The sequence below is a fragment of the Lemur catta genome, chromosome 24 (genome assembly GCF_020740605.2).
Source record: "Lemur catta isolate mLemCat1 chromosome 24, mLemCat1.pri, whole genome shotgun sequence".
NCBI classification, from domain to species: Eukaryota; Metazoa; Chordata; class Mammalia; order Primates; family Lemuridae; genus Lemur; species Lemur catta.
In genome coordinates, this window is record NC_059151.1 from 11,182,852 (window position 1) to 11,199,163 (window position 16,312).

At 46.1% G+C, this 16,312-nt stretch overlaps 1 protein-coding gene across 3 annotated transcripts in view; it reads right to left on the bottom strand.

Annotated features, from left to right (window-relative positions):
- Positions 1-13,251, bottom strand: part of TSPAN5 (tetraspanin 5) — a 154,236-nt gene extending 140,985 nt beyond the window's left edge. The window contains exon 1 of one of the 3 annotated variants that reach the window (XM_045536857.1): positions 12,797-13,251. In XM_045536857.1, coding sequence (XP_045392813.1) covers positions 12,797-12,877 — 81 coding nt within the window. In that variant the 5' untranslated portion in view covers positions 12,878-13,251. The remainder of the gene's footprint in view (positions 1-12,796) is intronic. The other 2 variants (XM_045536855.1, XM_045536856.1) reach the window with 2 other exon arrangements.
- Positions 13,252-16,312: the final 3,061 nt, after the last annotated feature.

Genomic DNA, 16,312 nt, shown 5'->3' on the forward strand with positions numbered 1-16,312 from the left:
CCCTGGGTATTTCACACTGACTTCCTGGTAGCCTGAGACTCAACTTCCCAAAGCATTTTCCTGTTTATGCCCGACATGTAACTACTCCTTGGGCCTGGGGTTAGCAGCAGCTTTTGAGAAATAGGAGATTTCCATCTTCTCTCCCCAGCACCACAGGAAACAGAACACAGAACAAGCCCACATTTAAACACACTCTCCCAACCAGTCCACCTCTAGAGACCCATCCATCTCACTGATGGGTTGCAGCTTATAACCTCCTGCCTTCCCACAAATTATAATACTTAAATGCAGTGTTCCCCAAAGTGAGACTCCCCAGGGACCCGGGGTGCCAGAGGAGACAATTTTAGAACACGGCATTAAATAACCTTGAATGAGAAAGTCATTTCTTTCCAACTCTCTACGAGAAAGTCTCCATCTGATGCCAGGATGTCGCACACTTGGTACCCTGGTTAACCTGCACTGCAGCAAAACCAAACAGGCCTCTGACTCAGGCCCCCCGGCAGGCACCAGAGCTACCTGGAAGTTAATAAACCGTATTATTGTCATCGTAAGGCATTTGAACACTGATTTTTTTTTAAGTTTCCTTTTTAAATATAGGTATTTAAGGTTTAAAAATGGAGTCAATTTAAAAGGAAAGATGGAAGTTCGAAATGCACTGGATCCTTGCGACTCAAAGTGAGATCAGGCCACCAGAAGCCTCAGCATCTCCTGGGAGCTTGTTAAAGGAGCTGCATCTTCAGCCCCTCTCACCTCTCCTGGACCAGGATCTGTATTTTGAACAAGATCCCCACATAACTTATGTGCACATTAAAACTTGAGAAACTCTAGGGTGCCACAAGAGTTTGTCCAAAACCACGCAGTTTGCAATCGACTGCACTTTGGGACTCGCTGCTTTGGATGATCAGGTGGCGATCTGTCCTCCAGACACTCCCCAAAATCTGCTGGTGGACAAGGGGGTAACGTGGTTTGGGTTCTCAAAATATGGAGTCACAACCCAGCGATGAACTATAAGATCAATGAAGGAAACTAAGCCAGCAGTTTTGGGGGCATTTCTGGTAAGCTACAGATTGCTTTAAATATGCTTCTATAACACTCCGTCACACTACACGTATCATTCCTTTTTACCAAAGAATATTACAGTAAAAATTCTACTTATCCCTCCCCCTTCATGCCTTCTCTTTCCCTGTCAAGGGCACACCTTCTACGTGGGAACGAGTGACAAGGCTCCTTGCACCTGGCCTTTCCTCCCAGGGCTGAGCCCAGTTAGAGGGAAAATTAAACTTAGAAACATGACAGCTTGTGTCTTCTGCATCAGGTGACAGTACTGGGGGCAGAAGAGGACAAGGTCTCAGTGAGCCCCATTTACGCCCCAGAGGAGAGGCCAGTCGGTCCCTCACTCACCACGATGGCTGGCCCATTTAGTCAGTGACCCAGGTAGTTCAGGCCAACACCTTAGCTCTGCATCCACCAGAAGAACATACAAGGGGAAAACCCAAGTTATCTGTATCACTGACTCAATTTCCACCTTCGTAACCTAAAGGATTTGTCTGAAATACAGAGTAAAACAACGACCAAAATATGCAGGATTTATAACACCATAAATAGCTAAAAATATATAGTTACAGCCATCTAGATAGTTCCAGAATATCCAGATTTAACAGATGTTATCAATAATAAAGCATATCTCCCTCTGCCCTCAGGTGTTAGGCCTAACACCAGAGGTAAAAATCAGAAACTCAACTTCCCAGTAGGAAATAGTAATAGGAGACAGTCTGGTTTTGCAAAGAAAATGAAGAGTGAATCTAACTGGGTTATGAAAAATGGGAAAATTAACAACAAACAATAGAAGCGAATTCATGGTCTGGTATCCATGATAAGAATTGCATGCCATTCATTACAATGAAAAGAACACTGTGAACATTTGTTAGATCTTTTTTCCTTTTAGTTATTTTGAGAATTCACTTATGCAGGCAGAATGTTACAGAGAACAAAAAATATATGTTACAATGTAAGATTATTTTAATGGTTCTAAAAGAAGTTAAGGAAAAACAACTACAAGAAATTACGGGTGTTGAGGAAAACAGAGAAATCATTGCTAATACCTACTGGGTATTCCAAGCAATTGACACTCGAATCCTCACTACTTGGAGATGTTACTACCAAACGTGCCATTTTGCAGATGAGGAGGAGACTTAATTGCAGGGTGTGTAAATTACCTAAGGTCACAATCCCGGGAACGGAGCTGGAGGAAAATGCAGACAGGCTTGAGGTCCAAACTCATTACCAGCAGACATTCTAACCCACCAGAGCACTAGAATGCCCAAGTTAGGCTGAATCTGTTATTACTTTCTAATATCGTACCATGTAAACAATTCTTCTAAAAGGTCAATGACCAGTGGAGATTTCAGTTAAAGGGCTGGGCTGTATTGATATAACTATAGCTCAGAATAGGAGAACTAACTTCTGGCATTTAAATGCATCATCAGTGATTAGAACTACTTACTTGGCAGAATTAAGTTTTAAGGCTGCTTGGGGGGATATAGAAACAATTGGGGGAAATTTTTGTTGGAAACAAAACACTGTACTTTGAAAAATGCTTAAGTCAAGTATTCCTCTTTTATGAGGACTACTTAATTGAGTACAAAGCATTAAAATAGCTGGCCTGAATATTTATTAGAACACCAGCTGTTCCCTCCAGATTTTTAGAAATTCAAGCCTTAGTGCCAAGTGTAATTTAGAAAAATTTTCAACACATAAAAAGAGCCCTATGTCTTATAATACTTATCAAAATAGTAAATAGTAGCTGGAAGAGGTATAGAACATCACTATGCCTTTTCAATGAGGGGAGCCAAAATGTTTTGCCATCCCCTTTCAAACTCTATTTTGTTATTTAGCTTGGTCATTACGGTACTTAAAAATTATACCTTGCAATTCCTAATTAACAATCCCTTATGTACATATGGATAATACCACAGTCCTAACCATAGGGTTTATATACCATTCTGGTTTTGTTTTTTTGTTTTGCTTTGTTGTTGCTTTTTGATTTTGTTTTAGGAGTGGTGCTAGCTTGCAGTAAAACATCTCAAGGAAATAATATAGATTTGTATTCAAAATTTTATTCCTTTCAAAAGATTTCCATTTTTGGAACCCGGCCATAATCAAATACTTTATTTTTTTTAAAGGAGGTAGGGGAAAAAAAGTCAAGAAAATAATAAGAAAACTCTATGCACATTGTGAATATTCTACAGTGGAACTTTTCTTTCTTAAGAACACTGACAAATGTCCCATCTAGGTCTCCCGGGTCTGCTCTACTGTCAACTGCCTCTGTGACAGGGCTGCCAATTTCCATATGGGAAATAAAATGTCCCCTCCCACATTCCAGCAGCATCAAGTCAATGAACCTGCCATAAAGACCCCTCCCTTGACCTGAGCGTGGTCAGGGCTGATGGCCAAGGAGGAAGTCCAGGGAAGCAGAGGCTGGAAGGAAGAGCAACGGTGGACAGGGACGTTAACTTTCTGAAGGGTGGATGGTTTGCTGTTGTTAGGTCCGGTGTCTATAGTTAGATCCAGTCGACCACATGGACATGTGCAGAGTGGCCCAGGACAGCCAGGGCAAAGGGACAGAAAGTCTCACGGTGCCTGTGGAATAACTGACCGGCTTCCATCCCTCTATCATGCTCATTCTTAGCATACTAATTGAAGCACAGGAGGTTCTCTTTGAAGAGATTCTTCTCATTTTGTTTTTAGGACTTTCAGGTTTAAAAATAAACTGGTGTTTTTAGATTAACACAAAATTCCATGAGGCATAAAATAGGCCACTTTTTTGTTTATTTATTTTTTTTTGGTAAGCAAAGAACAGTAGCTTCATGCGCTGGTGAAATCAGTCATTCTTTGGTCACCGTTCTACACCACCCACGCCCGGCTCTCCCAAGGGTCCCCTCCAGAGAGCAGTGGGAAGGAGGGGCCACATCTTCCCAAGAAAAATAAACCAGAGCTTCTCATCTTCGCCTGGGCACCACAATCACTTGCAGGACTTTTTTTTTTTCCTCGACACTAATTCCAGGGCCCTGTGCTGGACGGACCTACCACATCAGATCACCTAGCAGAAGGCTGAAATCTCCTAAGTTACTAATCTGACTGCTACACTATGTATATAAAGGGGTGAAATGTCAACTAATCCTACAGAAGCCACCTCTAGTTGGGGAGAGGGGCTTCCCATGCATGAAGAAATTTGAGAGATAAAAACCTATGCAAGAAATGATTTTTTTTTAAACATTACCTTAGCCATCAAGATTCAAAAAACATCTAAAGGCTAAAATCGTGGTCTTCTGTCTTTTTATTTAAGCAGTGGACCCCTTTTTTCAAGCAAAATCCTTCATAGTACCCCAAAATATCAAACCTACTGGCCAAGCTTCTCTAGGGGAAGTGGGGTCAGACACGCACCTGCCCAGCCGCCAGCCCAACCCACACACACCTCAAGGAAGTCCAGGATGGCTGGTAGAAGGTTTGAAAACCACAGGGCAGAACATTTAAACATTTAAACAGGAGAAATACACAGCTCTAAATCTAAATCGAAAAAATTAACTGGAGGGTTAGAGCTTCTGATTAGCACTTAGCCTACAGGGATGGGTTTAACAGAAGTTCACTTGAAAGAGAAGTGATGGTTTTATTTCCCTAGAAAGTTAGCCCCAGCCAATAGTGCTCCCTGAATGCCAGGAAAAGCATGTGCAGTTTAGCCTGGGCTAATAACCAATATTTGTATTTAGAGAATTACCTTTTATGAAGCACTTTCAATGTATGATCTCATTTAATACTGGATAATAACTTGGCAGAAAATTATTTCCCCAGGTTTTCAGATGGGCAACTGAGGAACTAATCCGTGAGCGTAACTTACTCAAAGTCAATTCCAGACGGTAGCAGAGGCTCCTGCCTCCAGGCACAGCCAAGCCTAGGACTGAAGTTCTCCGGATGGTTAGAACAGCCTGTGAAAAATGTGTTCCATTCTGGTTGCTACAATAATAGAGGTGCATCCAAATGGGACCACAGGCAGAGCACCACGACCACAGCAAAGAACAATCTAGAAATAGTGTATGAAGAGCACATGGAGGAACAAGGAGCTTTTCAAGGTAGAAAACAGAAGGTTCAGAAATGACATAACGGCTATTTTTAAATATGGGGAAGGGAGATAAGTCTTATTTTGTACCCATCAAGAGGAGCCTAAGCCCTTCTCCTTCTCCTTCCTGAAAAATTCAAGGTGGCTCCAAGCAGGTGGGCCTCTGGTTAGGAACAGGGAGGGGGAGGGACGCTGTGGAGGCCCGGGGCAGGGCATCAGAGTGAGAAGGGTGTCGCGTGGTGGGGTGAGGGCTGTGGCACAGGACGCTGGAGCCCCAGAAGGTGAGGAGGACAACCATGAGAGGTAAGGTGGCGGTGACAGAAGACTAATTACATATGGGAGATTTTTCAAATAAGTAAACAATTCCAATTGTTCAGAACAATGGGAGCCAGGAATTTCACTGTCAGACACGGCAGCTGTAAATATGAAAAGGGAAAAACACTAGAGCAAACCCTGGGGTATCAGATAGGAATTTTAGGTATCACCGTAAACTCATGGTTTTAAAAATACGTAGATACAGAAATAAACACAGACGTAAATGTATGTGCGTACAGACGCCCACTGAGCGGACCCAGGAGTAGTGACACTAACAGCAATGAGCACACCACGCAAACGGATCTTGGCTTCTAAATCCCGTTCTCTACTAAAGGAACCAGAGCTCCTTGGAGAAACGGCTGATGGTACCTCCATTACAAGATGAGTTTAGAGCATCTTATTCTGCCAGAAAGCAAGCACTGATGTGAGTTCAAATGGCACAGGAGCCACCATGAAAGGACTACTACTGCCCAAACCTGGAACCGGTTTAAACAAAGTAAGGGAGGTGAGAAACAGATTAAAACACACTGAAAAAAAAAAAAAAAAAGGAAATCCCTAAGTTCTTACCGATGCAAATAAATTAACAAATTGAAAATTAGATGACAAACAGGATATTTACATAGTTTCAACGTAGTTTGCCACAAAATATTTATAAATTACAAAAGGGAAAAAGAGTTAACTATTTGGTAGACAAGCTTGGCAGACAACACCTTGGTCGAGTGACCATCACCAGTAAGACAAACAGAAATGAGTGTCACCTGATGAGATACGATGAGAAAAACACAGCACCGTTTCTGGACAATCGCTGCCAAAGACGCACAGCCTGAACCTAAGCGTGTGGAAATGACAGACATAAACTGAGGGACATTCTACAAAATAACCGGCTTGTAATCTTCAAAAGTATCAAGACCATCACAGCAAAGGACAGAAAGTCTAAAAAGATATAACTAAATATAAGGTGTGGCTCTGACCTGGATTCCTTTGCTTTAAAAGATATTATCGGAGCAATAGGAAAACTTGAATGAACTCTCAGGATTAAATGGTGGTAATGCATCAATGGTCATGTCTTTGCTTTGATGGTTGTACTGTGGTTACCTAGAACATCCTAGTTTACAGAAAATATACACTCAACTGTGATACCCATCACACTGGTAACTTTTTCTCAAATAGTTCAGGATAAAAAAAAATAAGCTGTCTGTACCACTTACAGTTTTTCTGTAGGTTTGAGACTATCTCAAAATAAAAATTAAAAATCAACAACAATACATAGGAAAATGGAAGTTACAGGGAGAAGATCGCAGTTAGTTTGAGGACAGATGAAACTCTAGTCTAAAGTGGTCCACAAACAGATCCATCCTTGGAAGGGTTGGCAGGATGTTATAGAGGAAAATACCTCACTGACTAGGAGGTTAGAGGAGATGATTCCTATGTATTTTCCGATGATTTTCTAATTCCTTCATTCAACAAACATTTATTAAACACCTACTGTGTTTCAGACAATGTGCAAGACACTGGGCTTATGATAATGACTAACAGCCCCACCCTTAAGGCCCTTACAATCCAATGGAGTATGATGATGTGCAAGTCTGAGGTTAGAAATTTTAAGGCAGTCATCAGTGTTACACACAGAAAACCATGGGATTCAAGAATGCTGTCTTTAATAATAATCCAATTTTCATTTATGACTACATAATAGTTTATTATTCTATCATATTCTTTAAGAACATTTTCATCCTAACTTTTGGCGCTTGTGGGTGGTGTTAATTGTGGCATATGCAAAAACTTTATCACTTTTCAATTATGAACAGATGTAAATGGCTTACTTGATGTTTTCTTTTAGAATAACAAGCATCTTCTAAAATAAGTTTCAAACCAAAAAGCTAGGGCAATAGTTATGGAAGAGACTTAACACTCCAAAAGTGAACCCTGACATGCTCTTTAACACCTCAAAAGTTTCTCCACGGCCAGGCAGTGTGGCTCACACCTGTAATCCTAGCATTTTGGGAGGCCAAGGCAGGAGGATTGTTTGAGGCCTAGAGTCCAAGACCAGCCTGAGCAACATAGCATGATCCCGTGTCTATGAAAAATAGAAAAATTAGCCAGCCATGGTAGCACACACCTATAGTCCCAGCTACTTGGAAGGCTGAGACAGGAGGATCGCTTGAGCCCAGGAGTCTGATGTTGCTGTGAGCTAGGCTGATGCCACAGCACTCTAGCCTGGGCAATAGAGCAAGACTCTGCCCCCACCCCACCCCCCAAAAAAGGAAAAAAAAATTTCTCCACATCTCTGTACTCCAATTTCTTCATCTGTCACAATGATATTATAATATTCTTGGAAGATGCTTTGAGATGCTTACAAGAAAAGTATCATGATTATAAAGCTCTGTTAAAAATATAGATTGCTTTTACCTTTTGCCAGGGACTACCTATCACTGTGGCTGTTAAGACGGAGTGATCCATCTAAATGAGCTCACCTTGGTAATTTTATGATAGGTGAAACATTAGCTGATTTTCCAACTTTTCCCCTTGGCTTCATTTCAATCTTCCGAGTGCATCATCAAGAGAGAATGTTTCTGCGCCTCCCCACTGCCCCTCAGAGGGAGTGGCCAGACCAAGCAAGTCAGTGTTCGATTGCCTTCCCCACTGAGGTCCGCATACCTTTTACATTTTTCCCATATGACACTTTCATAACCATATTTAGCTTTCTTCCTACCATCTCCCTGTAATTCAAAAGGCAATTTAGACTCCCATATGGTTGCCATCGAAGCTAACAGATGTCTAGCAAATTAAAACAAAAATTATGACTTATAAACTGCTGATGTATCATCATTCCAGAACATCTTGCAATTTATAGTGAATCATAAGATAAGGCTTCCTACTTGATGCCCCCCCAAGGTTCCCTGAATCTCCCTCCTCTCTGAATTTAAGCCCTGTGGAAGCAATAATGCACGATTCTGCCATCAACACTGGATAAACCTCCACTTAAAGACACAATGTAATATCTGCAAGCACATCAAAAGAGAAATTTGGCCTCACATACCCAAGGCAGTTCTAATCCTTGTACAGCAAAGAGAACAGAGAAATGACTTGCTTCTCCCAAATCATCAAGGCTTCCATTGATACATGAGCTTTGGAGGGATTTTTTTCCTAGTAAGTAGTGATAAAATCTATCAAATCCATTTGCCTCATCTTCTTCCCATATCTTAAAGGTATTACCATTCCCTAGTCGCAATGATGCCAGAGTCCCAGACCAAGACACTGTAGAAGTCCTGTAGCCCTGGACGGAACCAGTGTGAAATCTGGAGACAATAAGAGTAACAACAGTCACCATTTGTTAAACACTGAGACACTGTGCTCGGCAATACATTATCTCACCAAATCCTTGAAACTACAACTCCATCAGATAATGTTGTCTTCACTTTATACACAAATTAAGGCTCAGTGCCTTAATACAGTAGAATGTATTTTCTAAAGATGGTCACAACCCGCATGACTTTCTGCAATGTGACCCCCAACAAAAGGGAGAATCTATTTCTTCACCCCCTTGACGCTGAGCGGATTTCATGAGCGCTTTAACCAATGGAATAGGTAAAAGCGACGCTGCCAGTTGCAGGTACAGCCTTACCTGGCTGGAAGTTTCTTCTTCCAGTCTTAGAAACAGGAAGCAGCCACGTGTAGGTGCCCCGCTGACACCTCCAGCTGATCTCTGGGAGCATCGACTGCCCGTCATCCCCCCCAAAGGGCCGGCAGAAAACTCCAGTCCCAGCCACGTCTCGCTGCAACTGCACGAGAGGTCCCCAGTGAGAACCGCCCAGACAGACCTGGCCAAATCACAAAACTGTAAGCTATGATAACACAGTTTTGTTTTAAACAACTAAGTTTTAGAGTTGTTTGTTACAGAGCAATAAATAACCAGAATATTGAGATCAATTTTCCTGTTGGACACAGTCCAGCATGAGATCCAGAATCCAAAAGCATCCAGAGCAAAACATCTAGTAATGGTGGATGACAGGATGTAGGGGGGTTCAGTACTCAAAAGGAATGACTTTCAGACAAAACCCCCTCTCTCCTCCCTCCCCCTACCCCAAAGCAGTCGCAGAGTTTTCTGAGAAATGTCCCACTGTGGTGACACCCTTGATAAAACCAATGCCCTTGTGTCTTGAGTTGTTCCAATGTATAACAGAGAAAACAAGTTCTTCCCCACCACCCTGCACTAACTAATGAGAAAGGAATCTGCACAAGATGTTGACTTTGTTACTCAGAAGATCATTACAGTTGTTACATAAAAGGATTCAGATTTTATACATGAAACTGTAATCTAATAAAAATATATTTAATGACTCACAGGACTACATCTGCAATTCACAGTGGGGATAGGGAAGCATGTATACTATACCAATAACTGAACAAGCCAAGAAGAAATTAGTGAAAGATTTTTTTGCTTAATGAAAGGATCTTTGAAGAAGAAATGAAATTAATAAAATTGGTCTTCAGACAAGTCTGAATAAGACAATATGTCTACAATTTAACAAATGTTCCAGTATATGCTATTTCCATTATATATTAGTGCCTATCTCTTCCATTTGTCTTCCTCAGCATATTGTAACTTGATAGATCCATTCTGTATGTGAACTACAAAGAACCTTACAACTTGTCCAACTCCTTCATTTTAACAACTGAGAAACTGAGGCCCAGGCAGCTAACTGACAGTCAGTCAAACTGCTGATTAGTATAAAAGAACCAAACTCTTAGCACTGGTGCTACCATAATGTTCAATTTTATTTTACCAAAACAATATCTCTAAATGTTTTCAATTACTTCAATTTTTTTCTAGTGCTTCAGTGTGAAAATGAAAGATTAGGAAACCATGCTCTCTGTTAGCAATCTCTTCTTCATAGTTGTATAGAAGTAGCACCAAATCTGCTATTTTTTTGGCAATCACAGACAGGTTAGTGACTCTGTAGACAGCAGAGGTATGCAACTTTTCAGAAGCAGGCTGCCAAGTTACCGACTCCGGTTCTTCAGTCACTAACATTTTAGTCTGAATTATTTTAATCAAATAACATGCTTGCCTTTCTGCTGATCATCACTACAGACCCTGGTACTAATAAATACAAACAAACTGGGAAATTTAAATATGGTGAAATTTTGGAGCAGAGCAGGACAGGAAAGGTATGAAGGGATATCTGAGAGAAAGGTTTTGGGCACAGAAAGCAGCAGGAGGCTATGCGGGAAGCAGGGTAAGTGAAAGGCCCTCATAACCACTTAACAATTCTGCCTGGGACAGCTGGTTTAGTTCCATAGCCTACGTCTCCTGGCAGGCTTCCTGTACCCTCTCCTCCCCACCACCCGAAGACCTTCAAAATCAGACGAGCTGTGGCTCTATTCTGGAACTGTCTATGCAAGCATTCTGCAATTCTTTGAAGCTCTCCACAATTCCAGCGGTTCTGCTGCAACCTATTCCACAAATAAGGCTAAATTTGCCTCAGTGCACTCTACAAAATTATACCAAACGGTCAGGGAAGCAGGCCCAAATCCTTTTATTTCCTTTCCACCCTCTGCTATGAAACTGCAGAGAAAGCCCCTGGATTCTTTCTGTTGCCTGGTAGCCAAAATTTGCAACTTTGGGAAGTGTTCAAGTAGAATCAAGAGGCCTGGACTCATTACCTCGACAGGGGCCAGTCCCAATTCAGTAGTCCCTGCCTCTCAAAGGCACAAAGTTGCAAGTTCGAGTACAATCATAGTATCTCATTCAGAAACGTGACTACCCACCACTTTTAAACATTTCCAGATTTAGGGAGTGGGGAGAAAGAAAATAATTTCTTCTTCCTACATTTGTAGCAGCATGTGACTGCCAGGGGTGGGGGAGGACCGCTAGCAGGAATCGTGCACAACACTGGCAAAAAACTGCCAGTGAGCGACTGGGTAAGATACCTATTCACTGTCCCCCGCACTATCTTCCCCGGCCCTGGAGGCTGATGACACGCTGATGCAGACAGTGGTCTCCAATCCCTTCCATCTCCTTTCACAAAATATGCATGACCAATGCAAGATACTCTCACAGAAAACAGAAAATACAATCACCTGGTACAAGTGTGGTACAGATAAAAGAATACGAAGAGCTGCATGGATAACTATTCTCACAGATGTATCCACTCACAGCAAATGGCCACAATTAAAGGGGAACCCAAATAATTACACCTGTGTCCAGACTACTGTGGATGATTACCCACCCGCAGTTCGATCGCTGGGTTACCTCACATGGAAAAGCAACTTGGAGAGCCCCCCCAGACGGCCACCATCTTTACTTTCCACGGGGAGCGGGGGTTGACCAGTGAGGAAGAGGATGGGATGAGAAAGGCAGGAAAGATAACATGCTCTTCGAACCAACGTTCTCCCCTTGTCCTGGAGAACTCTTTGTCTGGTTGCTGTATACACTGGCGAGATTACGGGAAAGGACCAAAACAAAACAAAAGAGTAGGCGTCCCAGCCTAATTGCAGTCGGTGCCCAGCACACCGGAGTGCCCTGCAGGGCACGGTCGGAATCTTGCGTCCAAGCACCCGCTCTCCCGTCCCCGGTGAAGCATGCCTTGCACGCCTTCTCCTTTGCATGTCTCCAGGGGTTCCCAAAAACGGCCCGCTCCGTGTCACTCCTTTAAAAAGGAGGACGTGAGGCACGAACACATGGAAACATATGTCGATGGTGACTTGTTGGGATCCTGCCAGCGATATATATAGAAATAAATCCCTCCTCCCCGCACGCCCGCCGGCCGGTGCACCGTGCAGAGGGAGCGCCCTCCAGCCGGGGGCCGAGCGCGGCCGCGCTACCGACGCGCGCGCTGCAGAGCCACACGCCGCGCACCCGCAGCCCACACAAAGCCCGGGCCGGCGCACGGGGAGACGCGCCGAGCTCGGCGCACACCGGCCGCGTCCAATCGGGGCCCCGTCACCGGGTGGACCTCGGGCCGGCGCTGCCCGATCAGCCTCCCCGGGATGCCACCGCGCTCTGCCCACGTCCACGTCCCGCGGGGGGCAGAACCCATCCGTGCGGCTGCTCGTTTCTCGAACCGCCGAGCCCTGTTCCTTTATCTGCATCCCCGCTCCTCGTCCCTCAAGAAGCCACCCCGAGGCCCGGGTGCCCCCTTCGCGGCTCGGTTTCTCCGTCCACCTCTTCCCGTTCCTAGAAAGGATGAAATGTTTCTCCCTCCAGGGCGCAGGCAGCAAAAGCGGAAGGCGGACGCCTGTGCCCCGCTCCGGCGAGCGCCCGCGGGGCCGCGAAAGTACCGGCAGCCGGCGACGCGGGGGACGCGGGGGACCGCGAGTCGCCCGGCCACAGCAGTCGAAACCCCGGGAGCGCCACCAACTTACCCAAAATATGACATTGAAGCCGAAGATGAAGTATTTGATGCAACAACTGACTTCAGGACCCTTGTAGTGCTTCCCGGACATCCTCTGGGTTCATGAAGGCACTTGCCCCGGCAGCCCGAGTTCGGAGCCCCGAAGCACCGGGGCTCGGAGCAGCCCAGAGCGGCGCGGGGACGCGGGGGCGCGGGGACGCCGCGCGGGGACCGACCGGTGGAGAGCGGCTCCCGAGCCTCCAGCCCCTCGCGCGCCGAGGCCGCCGGAGCCGGGTGGCCGCGAGCGGGCGGGAAGCCGCGCACTGCGAGCCCGAGCCTTGCCGGAGCCGGCCCCGAGCACGAAGCGAGCGCCCGCGTCCGTGCGCCAGGCGGTCGGCCCGTCGGTCCGTCCGGGCTCCGGGCGAGCGCGGCCGCGGCAGACGCTGGTGGAGACGCCGCTCGCTCTCTCGCTCCCTCGCCCGCCCGCGCGCCTCCCCCTGCTCGCCCCGCCCACCGCCCGCGCCCCTCCCCCTGCTCGCCCCGCCCACCGCTCGCCGCTCGCGCGCCTCCCCCTGCTCGCCCCGCCCATCGCTCGCGCACCTCCCCCTGCCCGCCCCAACCACAGCTCGCGCACCTCCCCCTGCCCGCCCCGCCCACCGCCCGCGGCTCCGCCCACCGCCCGGGCTTGGCTGGGCGCGCACGCGCGCACGGGGTCGCCACTCCCGGGCGGCTGAGGCTGCACGTAGCCGCCTCCCTCAGCTCCCGCCTCCCTTAGTCCCCGCCCCTCGCGGGCCAGCCCCGGGCGGCGGAGGCGGTGGCGGAGTCGGTGGGGACGCGGCAGGGAGAAGGGAGGGCGCCGGGGAGTCGCCGGCGGGAGCCGCGACCGGGCTTGACGGGCCGCAGGCAGCTCTGCGGGGCGCGGGCGGAAGGGTCGCCTCTTGGCGAGAGGGCTGGATGAGTGGGGACCTCCGAGCCACCCGGCCTGCGACAGAACCGCCTTCCGGGGTAACCGCTCTCGCCCAGAGGAGACGCCGAGCCGCTGAGCAGCGCGGAAGGGGTCGTGGACGTGGCCGCGCGCGAAGGCAGGCGGGTGGGGTGTCGGGAGGGGGACACAAGGGACACAGGAAATGGGGGCAGAGTGCGGGGAGGGGGCGTCGCAACGGAAACTCTCGTGAATCCCTGTGCGACTCTAGCGCAGCCTCCCCGTCTGCCGGCAAAGTAAATTTCAGCCTAGAGGTGGGGACCAGGTAGGAGAGATGGCCCCAAGGAGTCCTGGCCCGGGATGATCTTGGCCCGGGACAGGCGACACAAACGGGGACAACACACGCTCCCCTGTCCCCCTACAGAATAGTGCCTGAGGGACTTCACTGCTTCTTGGGACGGTCTTCTGGGAAATCCGGATTGGGTTTATAGACCAGGAGCCGTTAAGCTTTTGGCCCCTGGGGAAGGACAGAACGCGCGGCTGGAAATTGTTCTGGAACCCTCCCTACCTGAGCAGGTGTGCCCATCGGTTGCGTGTCCGCCCTCCTCCTGGAGCAAGGTCACAGGTGCTGGCAGAGGAGGTACCAGCGTTGCATGGAAGAAGGAAGGACCGCTCAGAACTCTGTGTAGACGTCTATGACAATTTTTTTAAGGCTTCAAAAAGATAGATGAGATCCGAAAACTGCCCTCTGTGCAGCCCGGTCCTGGGCACAGAAACCAACATGTTTTAATAAGCTCCTCGGTGACACTTAAGTAGGCTTGAGTTTGAGAGACTCTGGTATAGGGTTCCCCTAGATAACCACCTCTCACTTTTGTCAAAAACTGGCTACCAAGTTGACAACCTACGGTCAAGCCTTGGCCGGGCGAGAAGTTACTCTCTCCCGCTGTAAGCCACACTTTGAGAGAGGCCTGGCCTTCCTTGGAACTGAGGCTACATTGAGGTCCCTGGTATGAGCCAGGGTACTCACAAAGGTGTCAGGGCCAGGAGATCCTGATAATTCAGGACAGAAGCCATGACACTAGCTAACAGTGACTTCAGCCCTCTAGGTGAAATAATCCTCTCTCTCCCTCACAGCGCCTTCCACGCACCCAAAACACAGACCAATCTGGTAGGCTTCAAAAAATAAGGTCTTTCAGCAGCAGATTTCCCTGTAAACAGGAAAGCCCGGACAAGCTTCACCGAAGCCTGTCGGAGCTATTTTGTCATTCTATATATAAATAGAACAGTTGCCGCAGGAATACTGGATAAGTCAGAGAAAGGTCTGTCTTAAGCTGATGTGACACATTTCAGAAAAGGAGTAGAAATGAGATTCACTTGATGACAGAGCTGATCCCTAAATGTGATTTATCTTTGCACTAAAAATCGACAGAGATATCCCATATGCCACTGTCCCAACACATGAAGAGCCTCCCCCCTCATCAGCGTCCCCAACCGGAGTGGTGCATTTGCTACAATTGATGAACACGCAGTGACACATCATTATTTATAACCCAAAGTTCATTGTTTACATTAGGGTTCACTCTTGGTATTGTACATTGTATGGGGTTGGATAAATGTATAATCACATGTATCCACCATTATGGTATCATGCTGTGTAGCTTCACTCTTGCCCTAAAAATGCTCTGTGCACCCACCACCTAGTCATTACTTCTTCCCCCAAACCCCTGGCAACCACTGATGTTTTACTGTCGCTATAGTTTTTCCCTTTTCCAGAATGCCATATATAAGGAATCAAACAGTATGTAGTCTTTCTCTCAATTTTGCTGTGACCCTAAAACTGCTCTAAAAAAGTCTTAAAAAGAAAAATCAGTGGAAAAGAGAAAGTTCAGATAACTCAGTAATTTGGAGAGGGGGAAAAAAACTAGTTGAATTCTCATCTCGTTTCATATATGTAAAATAAGTTCTAGAAGGATTAATAAGATAAATTTATTTTTAAAAGCAAACCAGAAAAAAATAGAATATTTGTTAAAACCTCTGGATAGAAGTATTTCTCAACTTAGAAGCAGTAGAATAAAATAATCAATGGATATAACTGGGTAGTATCTTAAAAACGTCTATGTGTCAAACTTTTTAAAATATAACCTAAATTAGAAAATAAAATATTGGCAACAAACATGAAAAATATAAGTCTGAATATCTGTATGATAAGTAGGGCTTATGTAGCTAAAGTAAAATGTAGAATCTCAATGATTGAGTATAAACAGAAAACAAACCACATAAGAAGAAATCAAAATAGTAACAAATCTATGGGGAAATTAACCTTTCCGTAATCAAAGAAATATACATTAAAACAAATTAACAAGCCCGGTACAGTGGCTCACACCTGTAATCCTAGCACTTTGGGAGGGCAAGGTGTAAGTCCCACTTAAGGCCAGGAATTCCAGACCAGCCTGAGCAACATAGTGAGACCTTGTCTCTACAAAAAGAAAAATTAGCTGGATGTGGTGACACGCAGCTGTAATCCCAGCTACTCCAGAGGCTGAGGCAGGATGATCACTTGAGCCCAGGAGTTTGAGGTTGCAATGAGCTATGATGACACCACTGCACTCCAGCCTGGGCAACAAA